General features: G+C 45.7%; 1 protein-coding gene and 1 long non-coding RNA gene across 6 annotated transcripts in view; one reads left to right on the forward strand and one right to left on the reverse strand.

Annotated features, from left to right (window-relative positions):
- LOC105500765 lies at positions 1-27717 on the forward strand. The gene is made up of 3 exons (XR_001000075.1): positions 1-97; positions 20937-21034; positions 25354-27717. It is a non-coding gene; the product is annotated as an uncharacterized LOC105500765 (long non-coding RNA).
- Positions 8189-27779, reverse strand: part of CELF2 (CUGBP, Elav-like family member 2) — a 170477-nt gene continuing 150886 nt past the window's right edge. For 2 of the 5 annotated variants that reach the window (XM_011926396.1, XM_011926395.1), the window contains 4 exons: positions 23193-23390; positions 18647-18790; positions 15600-15771; positions 8189-14246 (listed from right to left, as the gene is read on the reverse strand). In XM_011926396.1, coding sequence (XP_011781786.1) covers positions 15644-15771; positions 18647-18790; positions 23193-23390 — 470 coding nt within the window. In that variant the 3' untranslated portion in view covers positions 8189-14246; positions 15600-15643. Of the gene's footprint in view, positions 15772-18646; positions 18791-23192; positions 23391-23679; positions 23722-27779 lie in introns of all 5 variants that reach the window. The other 3 variants (XM_011926397.1, XM_011926394.1, XM_011926398.1) reach the window with 3 other exon arrangements.

Raw genomic sequence — 27779 nt, forward strand, 5'->3', positions numbered from 1 at the left:
GGTAGGGGCTAGGGCCCACCCACTGAGAAGCAGCACGAGGACGCTGCCGGGAAGGGGAAGAGGGAGTCGGCCGCGTGGGATCCCAATCTAACGCCAGGTAAGCCACGCACCACCCGCGCCCCACTCCCCCACCTCCCGCCGACGCTTAGGGCCAGGCCTGCGGAAAGCGGGACCAACAGAACCCAATGTCCCAACTCGGGGACACCCAAACCGACGGGATGTGAGTGCAACGGAGCGGTTGTGAGTGGAGAAACCGTTTCTGTCCTCGCTCGTCTGAGTTCGCGGTGTGGGACGCTGGCGCCGGCCTCATTAGACAGTCACGCGCGCCCGGCTAGCGCGGGGAGGCCACGAGGCGTGCATGCACTCCGCCAGGGTGTCCCCGGCTCGCGGGGGTTGCAGCTAGCATTTGAGGCCAAGGTCAACGAACTAATGGCTGTGACCAGCCCTACCCCGTGTCCTGCGCCCATGGGGGAGCCTCCTTGCCAAGCAGGCTTTCCCATCGACCTGACAGTGGGCTGTGCCCCGGTCGCTACCAGGGCGCATCCAGTGGGAGTGGGATGACCCAGGCTGTCACCACCTGTGCTCCCAGATGGCCGTCAGGGAACTTGTGGAACGTGACGCTTATGCTGTGCTGATTAGTGGCTGTTTGGCCTTAGACTGATACTTCACATCTGAACTCGTTTGCTCTCCTACAAAATGGAGATAATGCCCATTTCACTGGGTCACTCTGCTGCGTAAATGATGCACAAAGAGCCCATCCAGCGCCGTGCCTGGCACATAGCAAAGGCGCCATATGCCAGCGTGGTAGAAGTGATTTGTCTCTGGGCAGTCCCCGACCACATCCTCCCACTTCCCTCTGCTGGGCTCTCTGTGTCTCCTAATTCTGTTTGATTAAAATCACCTTGCCAAGAAGGGCCGTTCAAGTTTCCAGGTGGAACGGTTATTTAACTTTTTCTGGGATCATTCATTGCGTTTTAGCTTTTTATCTGATAGGGGAATGAAGCCTTTAATTTATCAGTGGAGCTTGTTAGGAAGGAAGTTTTTGGAGCAGAGAGCCCTTCCCGGTTTTGAGGATCATAGCGGATGGCAGGTGCAGCCTGAGAGAGCGAGGTGGCACAACACTGGTCTGGGCCCTGCTGCTGGCACAGGGTGGTGCTCAGGTGTCTCCAGCAGTTGACCAGGAAACGCCTGGATGCCGGGAGCTGTCGGGCAAAACACCAGGTAGCAGTGTACTTCAGGGTCACACTGGCAGGTATGTGTTCTTGGCCAGGGCAATTAGCTTCAAAGTGGAACGTCAGCAGGAAGAGAACGGGGCTTTCACACAGGGCCGGACATGACTGATGTGCTCTGGGTGTGGTTTTCAGCTGCAAGAGAGGAAAGGCAGCTAATTAGATGAGCTAATACTACCTGGAGATTTGGCTGACCCAGGTGGAGATGGAAAGAATCACAGCCTGGGGTAGGAAATTTTGTTTTGGTTTTGTTGCAGCCATCCTGACATAGGACAACAGGAAAAAAGAATTTATTTCTTTAATTTTCATGTAATGTGTACAGTGGACTTTGCTGGCCCAAAATGCATCCCTGAACTTTATCCTTATCCCTGAGTGAAGCCCAAGGATGTGATTAGGCTGAGGATGTGATTAAGAGCATGAGGGGCGTTAGAGACAGGGTGAGAGTATTTGAGCATCATTGCTGGTAAGAAAATAAATGTTGAAAACACATTAGCCTATAAATTTGGCTATGTCACTATATTCTCATGTCAAGCGGCCATGTCACAATGTAGTTTCATGGGTGCAGATGGAGCTTGGCAATTTTGTGGCCCGTGTGGAAGAGAGAGAAGGGACTAAACCGTCTCCTTTGGATAGACATCCCAGGCATCTGTCAGCAAGTGGGGAAGAGGAGAAAGGTCTCCGGGGGGCAAAATGGGCTCCTGAAAGGGATCTGGACTCCCGATGTTAATGTCTCAGCTCATCCAGAGTACCCCTGTAGAGTCCTTTCTGGGAGGGGAGAAATAAAATACCATCAGCCTGGATCTTACTAGAAGTGATGCTCGGTCCAAGCCCTTTCCTGCTCTGACAGTCTTGCAGGGCGGGCCCAGCATTCCCATAACTGCTTCCTGCCCAGTTACTCAAATTGCTCACGTCTTAGCTGGCCCCACCTGGGAAGAAGACCAGGATGGATTTGAACCTGACATGAGCCCAAGTTATCACCCACGGCTTCCCAGGACATGCTGCTGCTACTGCTGTGTCCATCTCGAGGACCTTTGCTACAACCGTGGTTTTCTCCATTGCCCACTCCGAATGCTGACCTATCCCCCATTTTTTTTGGGGGGGGTCATATCTAAGCTTTCTCTAAATGTCACACTCAATATTTTGCTGTGTTTGAAATACCTCTCAGCCCTTTTTCCCCTTCTCTGATCTGATTGCCTCTTTCATCTCTGCTTACCTGAACTGGTTTAATTTCCTTGAAACATGTCTCCTTGCCCCTAGTCTTTTCCTCTTCTACTCGGTTCACTTGCGACTCTGATCCTTCCTTGGTTGGCTGGTTGTTTTTGACGTTGGTGGTTGTTTTTGACGTTGGTGCTCCTTATTTCCCTGTAGACTGAGATCCCAAGCTCCCTAATTTGGAAACCCGGGCCTGTAACAACCTAGCGTCAGTCAGTGCATTTCCGGTGAAGCGCGTCGTCCCGTCTTCCAGCTCCTGTGCACTCTAGTCAAATTGGCTTTCTCGCTGTCCCCAGCCATACTGTGCACCTACTTTTTATTTGCCACAGTCATCCTCTACTTTTCTGCTTGGTGAAATCCTGCTCGTGTTTTGGGATTTCTGTCAATTTGGCTGTAGATTCTTTCCTGTAACCTTCCTCACCATTAGAAATGCAGTTCCTTCCCTTCTTTGGGTTCCAAAGTCCGCACATACTCCTTGGTCGTGACTTAACGTGTTGAGTCATAATTACATACCCTTTCTCCTACCAGTCTGTAATCTTATGGAGAGATGACATCTCTAGAATTCTATAGGGCTTCCAATTCTCTATTAGTGTTTCCCAATGTGTGTCTTAGGACACGAGTTCTGCTGGCTGTTCATAAACACCTCTCTAGAGCTTATTGTGTTATGCTGTTAGGAATAGTTTGCAAATAGGTAGGTGCTGCTGTTGGTGTCCTGTGTTTCACAGATAAGATTGAGGAACTTGCTCAAGGTTCAAGCTAGTAAGTGGCAGAGCCACGGTCAACCCAGGCAGCCTTGTTCCAAAGTCCGCGTGCTTCCCTACCGCACTGCATCATCTCTCGGGTTAATAGGTATCATAGGATGACAGTTTCAAGAAATGAAAGCACACCTTGCACTGGGCTGAACAAGGTGAACTAGGTAGGTCTTGGCTGCAGGGTGCAGAGCTGTCCCAGAGCTTTTCTAAGTGACTGCACCTGGGCAGATTCCAGGAGGATTGGGTTAACAGCACTCCTCACACCTTCTTGGCTACCGAACTTATTTTTCCCATAGATTATCTTGCAGGGTAATGTCTGTAGAATAGAATTTGGAAAACATTACTTCAGATCAATGTTTCGAAATTCATACCACACTGTAAGTTTGTGAATTATTCAAATTTTAACCTGGATGGTTTTAATTATAGAGGTGTATGACATATATTTATAATCACGTTCATGAATGACAGATCGCCAATATTTCCTTGTCTGGTCAACCTGAGGGGCTGCTTGCCTGGCCCTCTCATCTCAGGGCCAGGGGAGTTGAGTTGGGAACCTCCCCTTCTCTGACACCTGCTGTGCAGAGCGTTGTGTGCCAGGGAAGGCAGGCAAGTGGGTACCAATATTTTATTGCTACTGGGCAGAAGTTGAGGCTGCGAACGGGGGTGTGCTGACACTGTGGGAGAGGCTGAAGGGGCACCTCCGGGGGGATGCAGTCAGTGGCGGATAGAAAGCGGGCAGAGCTGGGCAGGCAGGGCATGGGGTCGTGGAGCTCCAGGTGGGTGGTGACTGCAGTGTCAGCGCAGCAGGGCATTCTTCTCTTGCCAGAGCCCTGCGCCTCAGGCCCACAGAGGCCCTGTCCTCCCTTACATCTCCCCTACCCAACTACCCAGCCTCATTGTGTTCCTTGAGGGGAAGGCACCCAGCATTTGTTTCAGTTCATAGTTTTTAATGGTGTGAAGCTGTTGGTTGCATCCCATTTTGTAGATGGGGAAGAATGTGTCATAGTTGGGTGGTTGGGAAGCGTGACTCTGGAGCACTTGGGCCACTTTGGTCAGCTCAGTAAAGACATTGTTGTGTAGAAGCTTTAGGGAGCTTCTTGCCCTGTCTCCCCCTGTCTTTCATTCTCCCCCAGGACAGCCGTTTAAGCTCCAGCAGGGCAATGCTGAGTCTGAGCAACAGTGAGCTCAGCTAAGGCAGAGAGTCCCACAGACAGAACCGTCTCTCTGAGTACGTAATCTGTGTGGGTGCCCTGGGATGCAGTGTCTGCTGTGCAGGGAGAGAGGTTTGCCTGGACCATCCACTTGCTTACCTGTTTTCCCTCATTTGGCAGAGAAGCTAGTTATGGCCAAACTCTTAGAGGAAGGGAAGGGTATGATGTGTTAACTGTCTGTACCCATGGCCCTACTGGAATGCCTGCCATAGGTAGCTCTTTAATGCGTGTTTTGGACAAATGAATGATTACTGGCGGACGCCCTCGCTCCGTGGTAGCTATTGATGTGTTGGGACACAGAACTAGGATCCAAGCCCGTGTCCTGCATGCCTGCCACCAAATGGCATCCCTGCAGCAGCAGGGACCTTGCGCCTGTCCAAGTCTGTATGAATGGCTCGGTTGTGCTGTGCAGGGCGGGAGCTGGTGTCGGCCCCATCCTGGCCCAGGCACTCACTTGCCAGGCCCAACAGGAGCTGCTGCGGGAGATGGGGGAAAGGGAGTGGATCTGCTTCTCAGGAATGCCTGAGTCAGGCCCCTGTCTCCATGGTTTCTGTTCATGTGGACTTAGTTCTATGGCCCTTCTGATCTCTGAGGTGTTAAACTTCTGTTGAGGGGCAGTCCCTAGATAGAAAATGTTCCCAAGTGGGTGCAGAAAGAGATGACAGGACATCTGAGGTGGCTTGACCTCATAGCAGGCAAGTCTTCCACTTGGGGGCCTCTTAGCTGAGGAGCTTTGGGGCCACCAGGTAGAGCTTGCATAGGGGACTCGCCGCAGTGGTTCTCCCTCATTCCCACTCATGCCCTAGGCCCCCCCCGCCATTGTGGCTCCTGACTTTTGCCAGGAGGTCTCCAGTTTCCACCCTCCTGAGCCCATCCACAGTTGAATAAGGAAGCCTTGTCCCCAGCCCCGGCATGCTCACTGCTGCCTCCCAGAGTCTCCTCAACCAGCCAGCATGTTTGAACCCTGACTAGATGGCAGGTACTGTGCAAGGCACGGGGGATCCAGTGGTGGATGAGATACAGTCACTTCCTTCAGAGGGCTTATGGTCTAGCTGAGGAGACAGACACATGTGACATGGAAACAGCACACCATATATAGCAAATGCTCTGCTGCATGGCAAAGAATGTGGGAAGATAGAAAGGAGTGGAGAGAGGAGGGAAGGGGAGAATGACTCTGGAGACTGTAACAGTTTGCCACAGGGCTTAGGTAATGGCGAGTCTCTCTTAAGAGTCACCCTCTGCTAAAGCAATTACTTTTCATTTTTGTGCTTTTAGCAGCAAAATAATTTTTCTAAACTTCTGCGTGGATCACCAAAGAAAGAAAACAAAAGCATAGCGCCTGTGGTGAATTGGGAGCAGAGTGAGGATGGGGGGTGGGGGTCGGGTGCTCTCTGCCTGGCTGTATCTGTGTGCCTGCCCTTGTTTCAGAAGCCCGGCTTCTGCTCTCCCCGAGGTGGTCATACACCCATTCGGGTTGCTGTTGAGCACCACTTTGCCTTGGAAGGGCATGGAACCTACAGGCTTGTTGTAGACAAATCTACAGGTGACCTTGTCATTCCTGCCTTGGGCCCAAACTGGACAGCTAGGCTTTTCTTTTGGGGAAGTGATGCCTAAATATAATACAGGTAGAAAGGGGTGGATTCGAGTGAGGAATCATTTCCTTTTCCTAGCGTGGGATGAGTTGGTGACTTCCTGGAGCTGTGTGGTGTGTGAGCCTGTAAGGGGAGGTGCCACTAGAGTGGACAGTGTCTCTGAAGGGGAAAGGCCTGTTCTGGGACTTGTCGGTGCAGAGAGCTCTGCTGGAAGAACCGTACTTTCTGGTCAGACCTTGCCTGTAGTTCCCCAGGGAACCCAGGGAGCTCTGTGGGGCTCTCTGCAGGTGGCTAAGCGGACACCTGCTGGGAGGTGAGAGGCCAGGCCAGCAGAGGCGAGTTCAGCTGCCCTGTCTGTAGGTGTGGCTGCTCCGATTCACCTGCGGCCCGGCCTCGTGCTCACAGCGCCATGGACCCTGAGCACATCATTTTCCGTGTATTGGCTTAGTTGATCCTCATGACAACCCGATGCGTTAGGTATTATTTTTGCCCTCCTTGTGCTAATGAGGAAATTCAGGCACAGAGGTTCCCTGGGTAATTAGTGGTAGAGCTGGCATTCACATTGAGGCAGTCTGGCCTCCCAGAGAATGCACCTGAGAACTTTCTATACAGGGCACAGCAGCTTCATGAGTGAAGGATCCTCCAGTGTCTCACAACTGGGGATTCTTATGTGCGGCTTCTGCTGTAAGTGACCAGTTGGAGAACACTGTGTATGTGTAGTTTGTATTAAATACCCTCCTGATGCAGGCACGTGGAAGCTGGTGCCAGGGTGCTTTGCTGACCAGTAGAGACAGGTTACAAGACATGGAGTGTTCCTCAGAAAGCAGCTCCTGCCCGGCAGATGACTTCCAGCTGCCTCGACCTGTCACTCTGGGCTGGTCTCCCAGCGGGCAGCCCCTGCTTAGGGGGTCATGGGGGACTCTGGAATCAGGGCTGCACACCAACAGGGGAACGTGTTGGTCTTATTCCTCCTTCCCTGACTCAGTGCCCTCCTACCCATGATGCCCTCGGCTGTGTGCCCTTTACAGAAGGGGTGTGTTCTAGCTGGGTGCCTGACTGGCAAGGGAGGACTCTGAAGGGCTCCTCACATGCAGGTAGCTCTTCAGCACCCACGCCCAGGTCTCACGGACTGTGGGTCTCCCAATGTTAAGTGCTTCCCAGGTGGCTGCGCAGCACCAGCAGGTGCCCCCTCTCCAGGCCCTTGGCTTTGGCTACCTTTTCCTGCTTCTTGGCTCTTTTTCTGCTCCCTCACCTTCATTAGAAGCTTCTTTTTTTGTGAGAAATTTATGAATAGGAGGAGGTTTGTGGTGGGAGAAGGCAGAGAATGGAAGAATTATTCTGGATTATCTGTGGGTTTTCATTAGCTGCTCTTTCTGTCCCTCATTACCAGGGATGAATAAGATTTGCTTCATAAAGGATCAGGATGCTTGTGCCATTTTGCAAGTAGAAGTTCAGGAGTTTTTCTCAGAATCAAACATTAAGCTAGAAAAACAAATCCAACATAAAACCCTGAAGCAAAAAAGGAATCCAACAGAAAATGCCATTCTGTTCAAACTTATGGCCTGCAGGAAAAATTTCAAAAATATTCCTTCAAAGGACCAAGCAGCAGGCCTCCCGTTTAAGCGCTGCAACTGTTATAGGATGTCTCTCTCTCACATACCGCTTTGAAACATTACCCTTCTCATCCTGCATGATCAAATGCCTTCTCTTGCTGCCTCTCATTCTGCGGTCCTGAATAGGGCGGCTATTGTTCTCCAGCAGGGCATGCTTTCACTGCCACATCATTCTGGCAAAGTATTGACACAAACCAGCATTATTCCTGGATCTGCCTTTCTCTTTGGTCCCCTTTCTTCTGGGCCTAAAGAGATCACATCCAGGAAGGCAGTCAGGTTTTGTAGGTTGGGGCGGACTCTGGGTGCCTCCTAGTGGGCTTTTTGGCCATGAAGGGACTGCTCTGTTCTACCCCCCACGGTGCGTGGGTAGAGACTCGCTGTGGTCATGAGGCAGGGGGTGGACTTCCAGAGGTCTCTTGGCTCAAATGCACTCCGGAGAACTTTTGTTTCCAAAGTCAATTTATTGAATATTAAGTCATAAAGCCAGTGATATAATTTTAATGAAAAATATCCTGTATCACTCAAGACTTAAAAGAACAAAAATACCCCTTAGAAACACTGCTTTGAAAAATAATCACATTAACTTTACACACAACAGAGTCCTTTCTTAAGCTTTATTTAAGAAATCGAGTACTATATAGTTCAATATATATAAGACACATCCAGTATTGTGTTCCTGATAGCAAGTGCATAGATTTTGTTAAGATATCATTTTCACTCAATAGAAACGTTTCATGGTCACATGAAGATAATATTCCCAGTGATTTGCCCAAGCATGAGAGAACAGAACACAGCAAAAATAGTGAACTACAACAGAGATGAAAAACAACAACAGCAAATTAGCAGAACAGTCGATTCCTGATAAGTGAATAAGCTGATTGTTTGGTCACAATGTTTTATTCACTTATCAGGAACGATTCACAGTACATTTATGTTCACTGTGTGTCCTAGCCTGCCAGCTAAGAGTCCAAGCCCATCGGGTGCGTGCAACTGCTGTGGGCTGGGCAGCGTGTGTGGCTTCCATCAGCAAGGCGGATGTTGATGGTGCTGCAGTATCCCAAGGTGGTCCTTGCATGGCACACGGATTCACCTTGCTCACACTGCAGCGGGGTCATCCCGACTCAAAACTATGGGTATGAATTTAAGCAGGGACCAACTTTATAGTCGTAAGTGCTTAAAGGAACTAGCATTTTCATCCCCTTCTTTGGAGAATTATTTGTTGCTTTAGAAAAGCAACAAAAACTGGCTTTGTCTTTCTCTTCCTTTGCTTAGCATGAGTATTTTGTCTTGTGCCAAAATGGTGGATCTATGTACTTATAGATTTGAAAAATAAACACTTGCACCTTGGAAATAATTTAATCACCCCCCATACCTCCCAACATCCCCTCCCACCTCCCTAATAAAAAGAATTCACACCCTTAGCCATCCTTTCCCACTAACATAGGCAGTGTGTTTTCAGAGGAGACTGCCGAAGGCTATGAGGAGACTGAAAGCAGAAGTGGTGGCAGGAAGTGAGCTCCATCCGTGCAGGCTGGAGCTGGTGGCATCACCATCACTGAGGCAGCCAGCCCCGGGGAGGGAGCCTCCCTTCCTCCACCTCGCCAGGCCCCTCTGTTGTTGAGCAGACTAGAAAATACAATCTCGGGCCAGAGGGGCTGCTGCAACGAGAGGGTGAAGAGCCTGAGCACCTACTGGGAGAGATTTCACTGGCACCCAGAGGAAGGCTGCCAGGTGCTGGGTGGCCTGAGTCAGAGCTTGTGCGTCTGAAAATACTGGAAGGAGAGATAAGACAGAGGGAGCAAACATCGACGGAATCTTGTAAGAGCACTTTAAGAGCAATCAGATTCCTGAGCAGAGGCAGAACAGGGCCTGCGGCTTCAGTCTTTGAGGGCAGAGAAGGAACAGCTTTTGATAACTGGCCTTGGGGTGACAGTGGGGACGAGACTTAGGTTCATCCAGGAGGGAGTGTGTGGATGCGTATGGCATTATTAGCTTTTGTTTGGAAAAGGACAGTAAACTATGAAGACGACTTGAGTGTGAGAAACTTGACCTCCCCCTGCCTCCACCGGACTGAGTACAGCTTCCATTTGAGCCCTTGGAAATACTTCTTTTCTCTTCCGTTAGTGTTAATAATTAAAGCTGCTCCTGGATTCAATTAGCTTGTAGAAATAAATAATTTAAATGACTTTTCTATACATATCTTTTGACTGATGGCAACAAATAGACTTAAGTTTAACCCTTTTCACCGGCTAAGTTTATTTTCCTTCCCTGGAGAACTCACCTCTTTTAGAAAGGTGATTGGTGTCTAAGAAGAGTAGGACTGTAATGATGTGGGTTTGGCCTCGTGGGTGTAGAGAGGAAACCCCAGCAGCAGTTTGGAATGTATGTTAAGAACTGTGTGGATAGACTCATGAGGGCGGGGAGAGAAGGGGAAATTAACCTGTGTGGTCAAAAGACCGTAAAACACCTTGGCAAATCCAACCCCGAAGGCAGTTACTGAGGTGAACCGTAGGAAAAAAGTGTATAAATCTTGGAAGCAGGAGTTCACATGGGCGGTTGTACGTAAATCAAAGGTGGCTGGTGTGCAGTTTCCTCTTTACCAAATCAGATATTCACTTAAGTGGAATCGACTGTATCTTTTTACACAACATAGAGAAAAAAACAGATACGTGAAACAGTGAGGTGTGCAGATGTATCACCAACATATAATGACTACCAACAATACAACACGCAGAGAGAGAAACAAGTATTAGGAAAATGGTTTAATATTGGAGACAGAAGCAAAAAACTGCATCACACAATAACATACATTACAAAAATAAGTTTGACTGTTTCAACTACACGGTTATGTTCACAATGAGGACAGAAGAATCAGAAAAAACTTTGATCTAAACAGCAAAAAAGCAAACCCTAAAGTTTTAACTAATACATTTATCCACTTAAAGTGACTGAGTACTTCTAAATCTAATTACCTTATTGTGTAACTGCACAATACAGAATAAAAAGTGAAACTTACCGCTGTTATTTTAAGACAAAATTCTAATGCTAGGTATAAGCAAAGGGAAAAAAGAAATCAAGCCAAAGTTTTTAATTCTCAAAAGAAAAGCAACTTTCTTTCTATCAACCCGAAATCAAACTTGAAATCAGTCATTGTCAGGGGCCCACCAGAGCAAGCCACAAAAATTTCCATTTTTTTTTTTAATCTCCAGTATAAAAAGTTCCACTGGTACAAAATGCATAAGTACAATCAGTTGTAGAAATAGGAAAGCCTGCGTATGTTTTTTTTGGCTCAAATTCCATCAAACAACAAAATCCAAATGCATCAATAAAACAAACAATACTCAAATGGTCTTACAGTTTCCACTAGGTTGCATTAACTTTGGCTTTTCTCAGACAATATTTAAAAACTATTTTGTAATTCTAAACAAAATGATTATTAATCTACAAACATCAATTCTCACAGCACAAAAAAACATACATTTTTTGTATGACATTATTCAAAAAGGTAATGAAACTACAGGTTTTTTTAAAATTTTATTTTTTTTTAATTAGCACTTAAGATAATAAAAACAAACAGTAAAATGATTCCAGAGTAGCACAAGCCAACTATAATAACCCCTATGGTGAAAGAAAGATGAACTCGTTACGCCTTTGAGGACTGCCATTGTATCACAATTCTCTAATTTAGATTAAAAATGACTATTCTCTACACTTGATTAAAAAAAGCGGTTTCCCTGTGTGTGTTTTCTTCTGGCACAGGCCCTTTGCACCCTTGCAGCTATTTCCTTTTGATGGTAAAAGATAAAGTGGATAGAAGGACAGTTTGTCTCTGTGAAAGGTTTTTTTTTTTTTTTTGGAGAAGGGCAAAAAGGGACTTTCCCACTCATGTCCTCTCTCGGTGACTTGTGAAGAAGGAACACTGGACTCAGAGGGCCCGTCCTGAGCCTCCTGTCTCCTGCCCTCAGTGTTTCCTCCGGGGGAGATGCATGCAGGAGAGTTGAGCGGGAAATGGGGAGGGGAGTCTGGTTCAGGAAAGAAATCAGAATTGTTTTTCATTGAGATTTAGGTAATTGATCAAGGGTTTCAGGATGAAACGGTCTTAGAAATTCAAGTGGTGGGCTCTTGTGTTTCCATGTATGTGTCGAGACACACCGTGTTCTCGGAGAGAGACAGGTGCAATAACGGTTGTTATTAAGCTGATTGCTGCAGGAAGTACAAAATAGCCCTCAGAGGATGAAGGAAGGCCCCAGCAGTAGTAAACACATGTGAGGATAATACAAATCATGTCACCGTAAGTGCATGTGCTATAAGAAGGAAACGTTTGTGTTGCTTTTTGTTTTTTGCATCAGTAGAGGCTAGTCCTTTCTGTCCCAGGGCTATCCCATCCACACACACTGATCCTAACAGGGTGCTGAGCGGGGAAGGGGAGCTGAGGCCAAGAAGCTTCCAGGGCATACCGAAGAGGAAGGCTGGAGCTTGTGTTGGGGCTGTAGGCGTGACATTAGGATTTGTCAAGACAGCAAGGTACCTGTTCATAGAAAGTCATATGGCACTTTAAAAAGTGGCAGCAGGAACTGGTGCTAGGTATTGGAACTGGTGCTAGGTATTTGGTCAGTACATTGTGATAAAGAACTGAGCTTAACTTAGATGGTCAGTCCCCTTTAAATGTGTTCAATTAAAAAAAACAAAAAGGCTGGGAAAGGGCTATGGGCTTCTAACTCCAGACACCTGGTATATTCAGAGGTACCTACTGGGGTCGGAGATGCCCCAGCATAATGGCTGATTGGAAATATTGTTTAGGAGTATTTAAGAAACAGAAACAAAACCCCTCAAAAGACTATCCTGCCACAAAGTCCGTTTTACTGCAAGGTACATGAAAATATTCTAGACTAGGACACAGCTCTAAAAAGCATACAGGATTGTTAGGTGCTGAATCTACCTCTGTTTTCCCTCAGAGTTTATCCAATTACTCGTTAAAACTGAAGAAGGAATTCTAGTAGCACATTAGGAATTCTGTTCCCAAAAATGAGAAATAATCAAAAGTAGTGTAGGATTTTTTCCCTTTAGATTGGCCTCGTGGAATTGTTTTCTTTTGGATCTTAACCAAAGAACAAAGTAGTCAAACTGAAACAACTTAGAGGATAGATGCAGGGGAAAAAAATCCAAATTGGAAACACCCCAAAACAAACTCAAATCATGATGGTATAAAAAGTTATCAACATTCCAGATAGCTCTGGGTAGAAAGGGTTAAAAGTTCAAAACTTTCTCACCTTAGAGGTTTCCATAGATTATGAAGAAAATACATGGTGAGGTTGCCTTCACAGCACTGATGTGCGGAGTGGTTAAAAAAGTGGGACATGGGCACTTATACAATGTCTTACAAAAAACATCAGAGAGAAATAACAAACAATAACAATTTCAGGCAACAAGACCACAGGATAGCAAGTTAACAAACTTTTTAACCTTTTTTTGTTTTTTGTTTTTTTAAATATTAGGGATTTATACAAAACACATAATAAAATACCCATGTTATCAAATTACTTCTCACAAGAAACACACTGAAGCTCTAGGAAGGAAGTACCTTTGGAATTTGGCACTATATATTTTCACTTTTTTTCTTTAAAAGAAAAAAACAGATCACATTTTGCTGAACACAAACACATCTAAATAGTCCACAATTAAAAAAAATGACATCAATGCTTCACAAGCCAACACAAAACTTAGTCTGGAATAGGTTTTTTTTTTTCCCTCACATGAAATTTTTTTTAAGCAAACAACTTTTTTTTTTTTTGAAATTCTTTTTTTTTTGTATTAAGTAAACCAATTCTAAACTTGTCTTATCAACAAAGAACATTAAGACTCATGATGAAACCACAACTTAATTCACAGAAGCACCAACATAACACAGTTTACAGTAACCTTTCTCCTGTACATTGAAACAGTATAAAATATAGGTAATTTCATGTGCATTAAACCATGGATTGTCTAACTGTGAGTTCAGCAAAAGGTGACACAAATAGGTAGCATTTGCCCCAAAACAGGGTAAATATTTTTCTTATACTAATCTACAAAAAGTGGTTCTATATATATATCTTAATGAGAAAGTGAGCCACCTAAAATGGCCTTATCAAAAAACTTTACACTGCCTGAAAAATGTAAAAACTATTACAGACCTCTAGAGACTTAAAATCAGACAGTTTTTTTCTCAAACTGTTTTTGGAAGTAGTCTGTTAGAAACCAACATTCTGTGTCCCTGGACACATATTGCTATTGTTACCAGTGACCGGGAAGAATGCCAATCCCTGTATAATACTTTCAAGTCTGTTTTAGGAAAAGAAAAAAAAAAAGAAAGAAACGTTTTTGCCACAGGTTTTTTTCCTATAATGAATTTGTCTAATAATAAATTTCAGTCTTGCATGAATGCAGCAATGTTTTTCACATTGACTTCCCAGAATTCATAGCTAGATGAGGTCACATGCAAATTTCAAAGGTCAAACTAGATCAAAGGTCAGTAGGAGAACCAAATATGATGTGAGGTCAGAAAGACATCAGAAACAATGACGGGACGATGAAACTTTTTTTTGAGACGCCACAGGGACATGCTAGGCAAACGATGAACTAACGGGCATGAAGATGTCTAGGGAAAAAACAAGGAAGAGTAAAAAGTTACACAGAATCTATGCAGCAGCAACAAAATCACTTTTAAGGGTGCAGGAGAAAAACTAATGCAAATCTTAGGTCATTAGGGAGTCTCCGAGCCATTCACATAATTTGCATTTCTTACACTCTTTATCCACAGCACAATGAAACCCCAAGAGAATCCATCTGGAGAGAGTGAAAGGGGATGGATTCCGGGTGTTTTGGGGTGAGGGACAGGGGGAGAGGGTCCAGTTTCAACAAATGTGACATACGGGGAAAGTCAGACGACTGAACTGTAAACTAGATAATGGAAGTTACAAACAAAATCATCAGACAGATACAAACAACGAGAGGATAAAGCATGAACTTTAGGTCTAGGGTTCAACGGTGAAAAAAAGCCCATTCCTAGAACAATTCCTCTAGAGACTACTTCAGAAGGTTCTAGCTAGACAGAGAACTGCTCTTTAGGTACCCAATAAGTTAACAATAGGCAATAAATAACTTCCATTATTTCTGAGGCAGTAAAAATTTTGTATAAAAATAGAAATGCTTTTTTACAAATAAAATTTACAGGCCTGTGGCTTTCTTTTTTATTTATGTATTTATGTATTTATTTATTATTATTAAATTTATCTTTCAAGAAACATCAAGTATTTTCACTCATTTTTATTTTTAAACCCTGTAGCTTTAAGAAACAGATCTCTAAATCTTTTTGTACATTAATCCTTTCTAAAAACTAAAATAAAACAATAACAAAATAGACAACCAGTGTAATCATTTGACCAATAAATGTCATGTTTCTTTGAACCCTAAAATAAAATCCTACTTAGTAAAACAAGCCGATGTAGTGGAAAGACGTGTGGTTGGAGTAAGTGCTTCTCCTGGCTTCTCCCTCTCCTAGGCCACCACGTTAACCTCTAAGCACCGGACCCTCCCTCCGGGGGCGGGCGCCGGGCAAGGAGGGGTGAATTCTCCAGGCAGTGCTCTCGGGGCACCAGTGGTTTCAGAGTTAGAATTGCACATTAGCGTTTGTTTGCCTTTTAAATTCTCAAGATGCCATTTATTTGTGTATATGCTTCTCTTTAAAAAAGCAAAAATGAAAAAAATTAAAAAAAAAAGGTAAAAGGAGATTCAAATTGCAAAACAAAGGAGAATACAGTGGCACAACTGGAGGAGGAATTTACTCAATAGAAACAAGGTAGCCCAAGTTTTAATTATGGCAAACTGGGTAGGGGAAGTGGGTGGGGACATGGAGGCCTTATTGTAAAAATAACCGTCTCTCTTGGTAAAAGTTGGCAATGTGGTCCTCCTCTGCCTTCCCTGTTGAGACAGGCTGGCTCGTGGGACTTACCCTAAGAAAGCTAAAATGAGAGCAGGGAGCCTCTGGGGTTAGGATCAGTAAGGTTTGCTGTCGTTTTTGGAACGCTTCAGCTGCACCTTCAAGCGTTTCATGCCGATCTGAAAGCCATTCATAGCCTGGATAGCAGCTTGTGCAGAGACTGGATTGTCGTAGCTAACAAAACCTGGAAAATACCGAGAACAGGGAGTCAGGCTGGAGAGGCAGCCCAGCAGAAACCAGAAAAGGGGGCCGGGGCTCTAGGGAGGGCTGAAGAGCCAGCATGAGGCGCCAGCCCCCACGGGCCCAGCACAGCTCCGCCGAACTGATGGTGAGTCCACCATGAATGGCTGATGGAACGTGCCCACTGAGCAGCTGTGGAGCAGCTGGCTGGACTGGAACTGTGGCATCACGGAGCACACACCCCTCCCCAGAACACTGAAACCTCAGTTGTTTGGCTGAATTCAGTTCCACTTACTGAACTTGCTCAAATCATTGTGATTCAAGTCCTTTAGTATCTCTCCAAAAGAACCCCAGGTTCATATATGCTCGGGAAGGGAAGGGCTGGGGAACAGCAGATACTGCCAAGCCCCGGCCTCTCACTCCAGCTCTCCATCGTCCGTCGCACAGAGCCTACACCTGTTTGGCTGGAGGATGGGTCAATTAGCGAATAAACCCTAGAATAACTCATACTTGATTTTTACCCACTTGGAGTTATTACCAAGGAGACTAGGGAAGTGCTGGGCCTCTCTCCTTATCTCACTTTCCATTTCCAAAGCTCTGGTAAATTCAGCAGAAAGGAAATTGCTCCCTGGCATCTCCCAGAGTCTCGGGGATACACAGTCAATGGCTTAGAGCTTCATCATCTGAAGAGAATTCCCCAGTTCTTACTCTGTAGCAATGACCGCCACCAAAAACAGTAGGGAGGGCAAGCTTTTGAAAAAGAACTGCAAAGACCCAGTGACAAGAGGCTCTCAGTCCCAGAGTCTGTTCCAGCACTGGGGGAGGCGGCAGCAGAGGTACGTCAAGGCTGTAAAGGGTGCTGATGCAAGTGGTGACAGGAAGCTATTGTCCTGATTTACATGTAGGTCTAAACGTCAGCTGTTCAGAAGGTTCTATACTGAGCACCTCTATCCATCTGCTATTAAAGTTAAAGAGAAAATTCCTTTACAAACTAGAGAAGGAAGAAGAGGACATGACTTTTCTGCACAGTTCTCAGCTGATAAAAATGGGCATGTGGCATAACACTGAGCAGCTTTTCAGAGGCAGGCTGGATTGCAAAGTGGCTGTTTACATTTTTATTAAGTCTCATTCCCAATAAATGTGATCTGGGATCCAAGAGTTTTGCTCTTTCCTTTCCCTCTGGGTCTTTATCAAAGAACAGCAAGATAGTTACAGAATGGAAGTGGACAAAGGTGAGATGGATAACAAAACCTGGCCAAGAAATAGGAAGGAACAGGGCACCACCTTATGACTGGCAGCCCTAAGAAATGCGGTTGGCTCACCGAGCAACCTGGGTGCTATAGCATTTCACAGAAATGGAAACTAGTCCATCATGCTCAAGAATCATCTGACACTAACAGCTATGGTTTACATCAGTATGAGCACATGGTTGAGGAGGTTGTAGGCTGATAAACAATCTGTTTTCAAGGAAGTAAATATTTTCTCAAATCAAATCATGAAGCAGAATTCCCTTCCAAATAAACCTAGAATACTGTTTAGCTGTGAAAAACACAAAAGTCTGCCTCAAAGCCTTGTAAACCGTGTAGGGAAGCCTCCCTAAAGTAGGCTCCTGCTCAAACACACACCCCCCTATAATGATTTGATTTGCATATCCCTCTCTACTGAACTGTCACAGAGGGGTTTATACAGTTGCCACAGCAGCAGCCTAATGGGTTCCGGCTGACAGCCTTGCCGCTAGGGTAGCGTGGTGACTGTAAGTGGCTGACATGCGGAGTCCTTTAATGGTGCCTTCAGACCTTCCTGGGTGATAGCACAAATTAGACCTTATGATAATAGAGTTTTAGAAGCCAAAACATTCTCTTTGAACTGGTTCCTCATTGCCAGCCGGTGTTAAGTTTGAGAACCACCCTCCCTTTGCTATTTTCCTTTATAGCACACAATTCTGTGTTTCCTCCAGCCCTCACCTAACTAACTGGGTTTTATGCTGTTACTATTTCCCATCGGCATGAATTATTAAATCGCAGGAGTGATTAAAGTGAATATTCTAACTCAAACTGGGCCCTGAGCTTGCCAAGTAATATACACTCTGAACATCCTGGCCTGTAAACTGCTTTGGGGGCCAATAGGGTTTGAAAAATGAAGGAAGGAATATATTTAATGAATGCTGTTGTCCTGGTGTAAAACATCCGTCCGCTCTGTGAGCATCCCTTACTCCCTAAGGGAGCGAAAAACACCACAGGAGGCAGAGTCCAGACTGCTTGAGGAAAGGGGCATGGCACCTCAGGCTCTGATAACAGCTGCACACCCCTGGACTTCACATTCATTCCCACAGCCCCCGCCCCAGCCCCTGGACTCCACATCCACTCCCACTCCCCGACTGTGGCCCTTCAGATCCCGTCATGCAGCGCGCTACGTAACCGTGAGATCTGTCAGCCGCTCATCCCGGGCACATGGAGCTGCCATCATGCAGCAGCCTGAACACATGGGTGTGTGGGTGCTGATGAATGGCTGGCTGGCTGTGAAAATGTCTTTGTGTGCGTGTTACATCAAGGCCAATAAGCCCCCAATATGGTGTTGCCCACCACCATGGTGTCTGAATTGCACTAAACCCAGAGGGGTAAGGAATTAGTGGGAAAGATTAGCTAAATGTGGTTTGATTCCTTAATAGTATAGTAAGACTACCTAATGTATGGGCATCGACTTTAATTTCCCAGAGCGCTCCTTCCTTTCTTTGCCCAAATCTGCTTACAAGGATCCAGAAAATCAGAGCCCACCACCACGTGGGGAAGGCCCTATCCTGACTGAAATTGTCTCACATTTTCCTTCCCATGACTCTTGGGAACCTACTGCAATATTCTAGCTTAGTTTCTTTTGCATACCAAAGCACTTGCTCAGATTGGTCTGTTTGTCAATGAAGACTTTAGCAGAGATAACATTTCCAAAAGGCATGAACATCTGCAGAATGTCCTGGTCTCCAAATTCCTGTGGAAGGTGGTAAATAAAGAGGTTTGCCCCCTCTGGACCTAAGGAGGAAAAAAAAAGTCAGAGTAAGGTATCCCTTGAGTCTTAGTTTCCAAAGTCCCTTCTTAGGAATACTTTAACAACAGGTAGGCTAAGCATTTAGCTTTTTCCTACAAAGAACAAACAGATGGATAAATGTCAAGTGCTGGAGTGCCTTTCAGGAAAGCAATCATCCTTCAGATTTTCCTGATTTCCAGAGATGCTGGCTATGAACGGCTTCCTTTTCACTGACAGTCTTCTGTGAGTCACAGGCACTACTGTCCCTCGGCATGCATTTCAGTCACCTCTTCATAGGGATGAAGGTGACAGTGGGCAGAATGGGGGCAGATAATCTTGGCATGGGTTTCTCCTGGGTGGACAGATTTTCTCAGGTACAGACAGACTCTGAGAAGAAAAAAAGGGTGGTGCTCTGTGCATTCTAAGCAAATTGTAACAATTTAGAATGGATGTAGCAGTAATGCTGCTCAGATTTCTCTATCGTTTGCCTAGTTATCCAGCCAGTTTTGATTTGCCAAGTCTCTTAACACACAGTCTAATAATCATCTTTATTTTAAATGACTGGCAATGAGTCAAGACAAGAAGGTAGCCTGAGTCCCATGACTTCGAGAGGAATGACTCCCCTGGGCGTTAGCCTTGGAGATGCGTGCAGTCGATGCAAAAGCTAGGCAAAGACCGAGGAAGCCAAGCTCTGCCCGTCCACCTGTCCTTTCCCAGTAAACACAGGCAGCAAGGGCAGCATGGAGATCTTGGCCCCGCTGGCTGGAGAGGTGCGTGCTCCTAAGCTCCCCTCGCTTTTCCCCTCCTGACTCTCCCCCACCCATATGAGCATCATTTGAAAGTTAAAAGCAGCACAAAAGGGGATAAACATGAGCTGAGGGACATGAGGGCTGACTGTTTCTTGGGCATTCCAGGCATGGGAGTCTTCCAAGGAGGGGCGCTCACAGAACTGGTGGGGCGACTTCTGCTGCAGGTCGGGAATCCTCAACTGGCCTTCACAGGAGAGGAACGGGCCTGCCAACTAGGCAACCCCAGGGGATAGCTGCACTGGGGAACCTAAATGTGGGAAGGGTTCTGTGTGTGGCATGAAGAAAACTAAAATGGGGATAAAAAGAATTTTGTAAAAATGTCAGACCAAGCTTCTTTCCCTGTCTCCACAAGATACATCACAAGAAAGTATCCTAATGACTGGGACTTTTCACAAAGAAAACTTCTTGAGGCAAACTATGGAAGCCACAGAAATGAAGTATTCATTTCTCATTTAAAAGTGTGTCTTCGTGACTACTCTAACTTCCCATACTGCTTCCATTTCCTTGGACATATCCATATTCTAGAGCATGGGAAGGAGTCTATTCTAAAGGGACACGATTGTAGGGGGGCCTTGGGTCCCCAGATGTTTTCTGGTTTTAAGAGAATCAAAATTTAACATGAAAAGATGCAAAACCCAAATACTGGAAAGGGATGTTCTGAGTGCTGCTGTGTGTGCACATCCTTGGTGAAATGTTTGCTGGTCAGATGTGGTGCTACCAGCTTTCATGTTGCTACTGCACAAAAGATCCAAATGCATGAATGAGGGTTATTGGGCCCCAGCTGGAACTGTGAAGTACATCTCACCTCCTGAAGCCGGGGAGAAAATAGAGTTTCAGTGCACATGACAGATGACAGGGCTTGCCTGAGGAATCCTGGCTTTCTAGAACATTACTCATGCTGAATGTGTCTATACCCAGCAAAGAGACCAGTAAACAAACACAAGTAGGTGTTGTCCTTTTGTTCCTGATCTTCCCGAGAAAAAAATGTCAGCAGCATCTCTTGAAATAGATCCCCCAATTTTTCCATCACCAAGAAACTGTTTGGTTTTGTATATGCCCTGAGTTTTTAATATTAAAATGGAAAAAAAAATCTCATATGGAAAACCTCCCTTGTATGCAACTAAGGTGGCTGAGATGAAGAGGAAAACACAAAACACCTTTTTTAAAAATGGGATTCTACCTGTGTGTCATCGCTCTTCCTCTAGAAGTGGGAAACACCTGTTCACAAGTCACCCCTTCATCAGATTTCTCCCGGTGCACGTTACTGTCACTTGTTAGATTCTCTGTTACACTCACTACTGGTCCTGGTTGTTGGGGTGTTCATGTTTTATCTTTCTCACAGGGCACTTGATCTGGCATAAAGCACTGGGGACGTTTGTAGGAACAAAGCTGTGCGAGTACACCAGCGTCCCCATTCCTCACGGGACTCGCCTCCTGCAGGTAATGGACAGAGGCGGGCCGTCAGAGGCTCACTTCCTGTCTGGGGAAAAACACACCAGGTCTTGCAACCTCGGACAGAACTGTGGAGTAGAAAATCGAATTCATCGTTGTTACTATTTTTTTGCTCTGCCTGACATCATTTGCTTGTAAATTTATGTTTTACTTAAAGTAATATGAAGATGGTTTAAATTTCTTGAGCACGTATTAACTGGGAGAGAAGGGGATCAGAAGAGAGGTATGAGAAGGTGGGAGATGATTCCAAAGAAACACTGAACAAATCAAAACCCCGAAAGCATGCTACTGAAAACACACACTCTTAAATCAGCAGTGGACAGTGGTTATTTTGGGCAATTTTATCTTAATCTCAGAAGGGGAATTACTGTGCTAAGCAGTAACCCCTAAAACTCACGGCGAGAAAGTTGAGGGCAGTGAGCTCAGGTGAAACCTCAGAAACATGTTGTTTCACAGCCCAGACTTTATCCCTAAACCGCTCTATAGTTTACTGGAAGGTCCTGCTCTGTAATGGAGAGGTGACCACCATGTGGGGAACTGGCCTTCTGGCCTCTGTGTGAGGATATCATCGTCCTACAGGGTCCTGCTCTCTGCCCTCATTTGTCACCATGGTACTCAGACCACAGACAAAGGAACACACACAGGCCTTTCTTGGGGAAGACAAGTGATGTTTATGATGTAGGGGCTCTTTCACAAGCCTGGGGAACTATAGCTGTCTGAACACCTGTGCATGTTTCAAAAGCCTATAATAATAGTCACAGCTAAGAGTAAAGAGAAAGTTGACATAATGAAAAGTAACTTGGACTTTCATATATTTTTCATTTTAAAAGTGATCTCCATGTTATTCATACAAATAAAAAACCTTTTCTTTCCTCTTTCAAAAAAAAAAAAATACATAAGTATCTTTTAAGCTGTGTTCTCTTAGAACCCACTTCAGACAAAGCAGTTTGGAACTATGGGGTGAGGATAAAAGAGAAGGGAAAGAAACTTAAAAAAATCTCCCTTAGTGCTTCTGTATTCTGGCTTTTTATTCCATATCTAACCAAGTCAGAAAAAAATATCATTTAGCAGATTTTTCTCTAAAGGAGCTTCAATTAAGGAAGAAGGAATCAAAAGGAAGAATGACCAATGATCCTTATTTGGTCTTACTCATGAACCATTTCATAATTAGCTTTCATTTATTCTTAGCATTAACTTCCTGGAGTTTATTTTGCTTTACTGGCAGATAAGCAAGGCAATCGATCACTTACTTGCTTTCCCTGAAGACCCCCAATTAAACAAAGACCAAGGCAATCCTAACCGTGGATTTTATCCTTCACCTGAAAACCATCACCTACTGAGAGGCAGCCACACACTCACAGGATGTGTGGACTCGAAAACCCTGGCAAAAAGGACAGAGAGTGTTTCACCCACAGAAGCCAGTGGCCATCCCTCCCCTTCCACCAACAGGTAGTTTCCGTGTACGGGGAAAAGGTGATGTCTGTGCTGACTTGGGAAAGGGAAGTCCCTGGGAATTTTTTATAGGCACCAAATATTAAGTAGTTGATGGGAAATTAATAGTTTATAGAACTTAATTATGGGAGGGGGGTGAGCAGTGAGAGGATATTTGGGGATGGCAAAAAAGGTGGTCAACTTTCCTGGACTTAGATCTGCAGAGATGCCATAACCCTTCAGAAGATGTAGCTGGGGAAAAAAATTAAAACCATTTATCTACAAAGCCAGACTGGTATATAAATATACAATGGACAAGAACTTCATCTAAAGAGATGGATGAAAAATTAAATTAGAAGGTAACTATAAGACCAAGTGAGAAAGACTGAAATAAATAGGATTTTGCTGCTGTTTGAGAGAGAGGGGTCTGTGTTCCCCGACTGGAGTGCAGTGGCTAGTCACAGGCATGACCATGGCTCACTGCAGCCTCAGCTCCTGGGCTCAAGTGATCCTCCCATCTCAACCTCCCAAGTAGCTGGGACTACAGGTGTATGCCACCACGCCCAGCTTTCAGGTTTTTTGTTAAACACGAATAACACATACAACAGCTGCTTTCTGTTGTGACATGGGTTCAATCCGATACCTTCTAACCATGCTCTAGAGGCCAGTGCTGCCAGCTGGGCTGGGCCCTGCCTGGGGCCCAGGCGGCACCTACCTTCCTTCTGGCTGCCCGCAGCGCTCTGCTGCTGCAGCAGGCTCTGGCTGTACAGAGTGGGCAGCGCGGCGGCTGCGTACTGCTGAATTCCTGAGTAGGCCTGGGTGAGGGCGTCCATGGTGCCAGCCGTGCCATTCGTCAAGCCTGTGGCGCCAAGTCCTCCATTCAGAGCCGCCATACCTGAGAGCATTTGAGCAACTTTACAAAAAACCCAACAATAGAGAAGAGAAACAGCACTTATTCATTAGTGCTTTCCAAAGGAAGTTAGAGAATCATTTGACACAATACAACAGCAAGTACATGCAGCTAGCACACAATTACACCGACAGGAAACTCAAAATGAAACCATGAAGAAATCAATCATGACAATGAGGGAAAATGACCTAAGCCATGAGAACTCTCACTCCCTAGGCCAGTGATCCAAATGCACTGTGGCACGAGTGAGACGAGACAGCTCAATGCCATGCAGCGTGCTACTGGCAAGTACCGTGGTTATCTTTTGGAAGTAAACGCCTTTTGCTTCTGGGAGCTTAGGAGCATGTTAAAAAAAAAAAACCTTAGTAGCAAGAGGCCTGTAAAATATGTACACTGAAATCCATTTATTGGGCTTTTTAAGGAACTATGGGATGGCCTGCAGGGCTGGGGGGGAAAAGATGAAATAAAACTTTTTTCCTTTAGGCCGTGTGATGAGGAAATGGTGGAGAGGACGAGTTCTGTACTCTCAGAATCAGTGGACCTGCAGTTCCGGGAGTTACAATGTGGGAAAACGGGCTTTCTAAACAGCTGAATGATGATGCCAGGGACTACGACCTTAGAAATAAGTAGCCTGGCTGATGGAGAATTGAGGCAAAGAAGAAATGTGGACCTTTCCCACAGTCGCAGAGAGCTGAAGCTACTCACTCAGTATCAAAGTGGTTCAGTTTTCAGCAGCAAATAGTTATTCTGTGCGTGCACCCATGCCCAAGTGGCAACGGGGTTTCGGCCACTGAAAGAGCTCCAGGTCATGTTTTTCATTCAGCCGGAGACAGAGGTGTGTCTACAGGCCGGACCTTGGCTATCACCTGATGGGAACGGGATGGTGGCCAGTAGACTCGATTTCTCCCCTTGTATCCTGGCTGCTCTTTGGCTCTACTGGGGTTGCTGACTGTCACATTCTCCCTGAATACTGAGTCAAAGCCAGCAACACTTTATAGAGTGCTAACTTTCATATCAACTCAGGAAATGGAAGAGGGGACATCACAATTGCCTCTGGGTCCCTTTATGATCACAATTCTTTAAGAAAAGATCTGCTTCTGAGAAGAACTTACTGAAAACATGAATGAAAATCTCAGTGAAAGTAGGGCTACAGATTGGATATACGGAAACAGCAAGAATGGCTAATTGAAAACATAGGTAAGTCTAATGAGAAGGGAGGACAACTACGGTAAGGCTGCCTGGAAACACCAGCGAATCTGGCAGCAGAGGGACCTCCCCACGCCCAGCATGTTCCTGCCCCAATGGAGCAGGTGGGGAATGTTCTGTTTACTCCACTTGTGCTTCTATTTGGCCACCTTTGCCTCTTCAATTAAAAGGACTCGTGTAAGATATGAATTAGGCCATGGCTTAACAGTGGAGGACTGTCAATGTGCCTCCCCTCGGGTGTTCCTGTGCTGCTCAGAACAGACACCGAGCGGGGTGGCGAGGTGAGTGTGAATGGCGTGAGAATGGAGTGGCAGCCTCCCGAGTGCAGGCTCAGCTCAGAGGTGTTGCCAGCTGAGGCCCTGCTGTGTCTACTTTTGTTTCTTATTATGAAGGGGTCTATCTATTAAGAAAATCATTGAGATTTTCATTAATGTTTTCATTAATGTTTTCTTTGGGTCATGCAAGTAAAAGCTGTCCAAAGAGCTTGGATGCAGACTGTCCTAATTACTCTAAATGATCCCTCGGACACCAGCAAATCACAGCCACTCCCCTGCCACTGTGCTTCCCCTCTGTCCCTGTTACTGTGGCCACCAGAGGGCTGGAGAGTCATTTCTCTCTCCTCCAGTGGTCTTATTTCATCCTCATCTCCCACTATTTATTCGTGTGATGCAAAGGAACTTCCGTGTTTTTGAGGTAGGTGAGAGTAACTCGGGGAGGGCTGGACACTGCTGATAAATTCTGTTGGTCTCACTTTGGCCAGGCTGTTAACAGGTGCTGTGGATTATAGATGATCGAGCTCTGCGCACAGTCCTTTAGAAATGCAGATGCCTGTGTGGAGGAAATTCTGGCAGGAGAAGAGTGGCGACTCGCCGCTCTGCTTGGATCTCAAGGCATGAGGTTCTGGGTGTGACTCGCAGCCTGCGAAGCCACGTGGGGCCTTGCTGCCAGAGGCGCCTTGCTGCCAGACGAGGACGGGCTGAAGACAGCAGCTCCTCTCTGATGGACGCCTCCAGGTTCCCATGGAGGGGTGCGGAGCATCGCACCGCCATGATGCCTTGTCTGCTGAGGGTGGGAGTTTTCAGGCCCTGTCATGTGAGACCCACAGGGGCTCCTTCCTGCGATTTGCAGCCTCCATGACTTGGCTTCTCCAGAGCGCCAGAGACACACGAGGCATTTTATGGCGGTGGTCACTGGGACCCAACTCCCTTCTCTCTACACAGCTGTTTTTTAATTTCCAGGTCAGAAAAATTATCCAACTCTCTCTTTTGCCAAAAATGTTTTTCTCTTACAACGCAGAAGCAGAATGCAGCTCCTGCTCTTGAAATACTGGATGGATGTTTCAGAGGGCATTGTGAGGCTTGGAGCTCCAGCCAGTGACGTTCCAGCCACACCCTTCTTTCCTGGCTCCACTTCACAAAGGCTGGCTGTGTCTCTGGACTACACCTCAGAGCTAATCTGCTTTCCGGAAGGGTCGTTTTTACTTCTGCTGGTGCTGTGCATGTAGGAGACAGCTGTGGCCGGCCCTATTTTCCTGGGGAAGGTGGGGGGTGGCAGAGGCAGTACCATGAACAAGGGATGCAGATGCTCAGGGGGGACGAGTCAGGAGACACGGGGAGGGTTTGGCCTCTCCAGCCAGGGGCTTGCCTCCTCCATGGTGTAAACATCCATGTGAACAAAAAAGTTCTAATAAGTACCAGCACACTGAGAATATTTTAAACTACAACTATCATGGAAAATCTGGGAGGGTGGTTCCTAGGTCCAGGGTGGAAAAGTAGCTGAAAACATGGTAGGATTTGAAGAACAATCAGAAGCCGCATTCCACCTCTGAGAACAGTTCCTGTGAGTCACCTGATGTTATTGTAGGTTAATTCTATCAAAGACAGTGTTTGTCAACCCAGCTGTGGATACCTGATTTCCTCTAAAAGCTCTGGATAACAGAAGCAGAGCTGTGAAGAAAGTTAAATTGAATAAAATGCTTCCACTTAAAAGAATAGGGCTTTTCCTTGAAATGGTCCAATGGATCAGCCGTTTCCTCTCATTTATTATCATCATCTCCATTCCCATGCATGCTATTTAGGCGAGGAAGGCTGGAAGCAAGTGACAGGTGTGGCAGTGCTCGGCAGGGAGGCCTCTACACCTGGCCCGTCGGGAGGGCCGGCACGCAGCCTGACAACTGAGTGCCTTCTGCCTCATTCCTCTCCAGAGGCCCTCAGTCTACGATAGAGACCCAGGAGCTGGGAGATGCTGAATCTGTTAACATGGCACAGAAGGACTAACCCATAAACATGAGCATGAATGTTTTTTGTTGGGGGCACTAAGGAGATGACACTGAAAAGGAGAATCATAAGCCAAGTGCCATAGCAGACCACACTGACTGCAAGCTGCCCTGCTAGGCTTTATCCCAAATCAAAGAAAAAGGGAGAAGGTCTTCATATTCTCACAGATTTGTAACCACTTCACTGTGGTAAGTTTTCTTTTGTACAGATGACGGATTATCCTTCTAAACTACAAGCTGATAGAAGCTAAATATAAAATGTCTAGAACTAGGGTAGATGAAGATGTCTCTGTGTACACTGGGTGTCACTTATATACCTGCCTGTGTTATTAAGGGCACACACATTGTGTGGGGCTGTGGAAACTATAAATATTAGGAATACAGATTAAAATAGTAATTTCACAATGCAAGTAGTGCCAAGCCACAAAAATGTGCCTGGAACATCTTCTCACGGAAAATATTTCCATAGATGCTTTTCACCAGGCATCTGCAGCTGGTTTTCTTAAAACAATCATAATTTTAAGCACTATATGGTAAGCCATTTGGAAGCCATTCGAATTATGCGATAAAACAAGGAAAAATAAAGATGCCACTTGACATACACTGAAACACATAAAATCAGATACAGACTCTTGGGTGGAAAAAGTATGTTCTTCACCTTAGTTCAGATGTTAATATATAAAACATGCTCAGGGAACCCTGCAAAAAATCCAGAGGTGAACACTGTGATGGTGAATCACATGTCTTCCTTCTTCTGATCTTGATGATTCCTACATTTTTAGGGTGCTGTACTGTTTTTTAGCCCTTCGATTCATTAATGTATAAGGGAATAAAAAGGACATCCAACTCCAAACAGTATAATTTAGCTACTTGTCTACTGACCAAAAGCTTCATTTTTTGGGAGAGGTGTT

The sequence above is a fragment of the Colobus angolensis genome, unplaced genomic scaffold (genome assembly GCF_000951035.1).
Source record: "Colobus angolensis palliatus isolate OR3802 unplaced genomic scaffold, Cang.pa_1.0 Scaffold684, whole genome shotgun sequence".
Lineage (NCBI taxonomy): Eukaryota > Metazoa > Chordata > Mammalia > Primates > Cercopithecidae > Colobus > Colobus angolensis.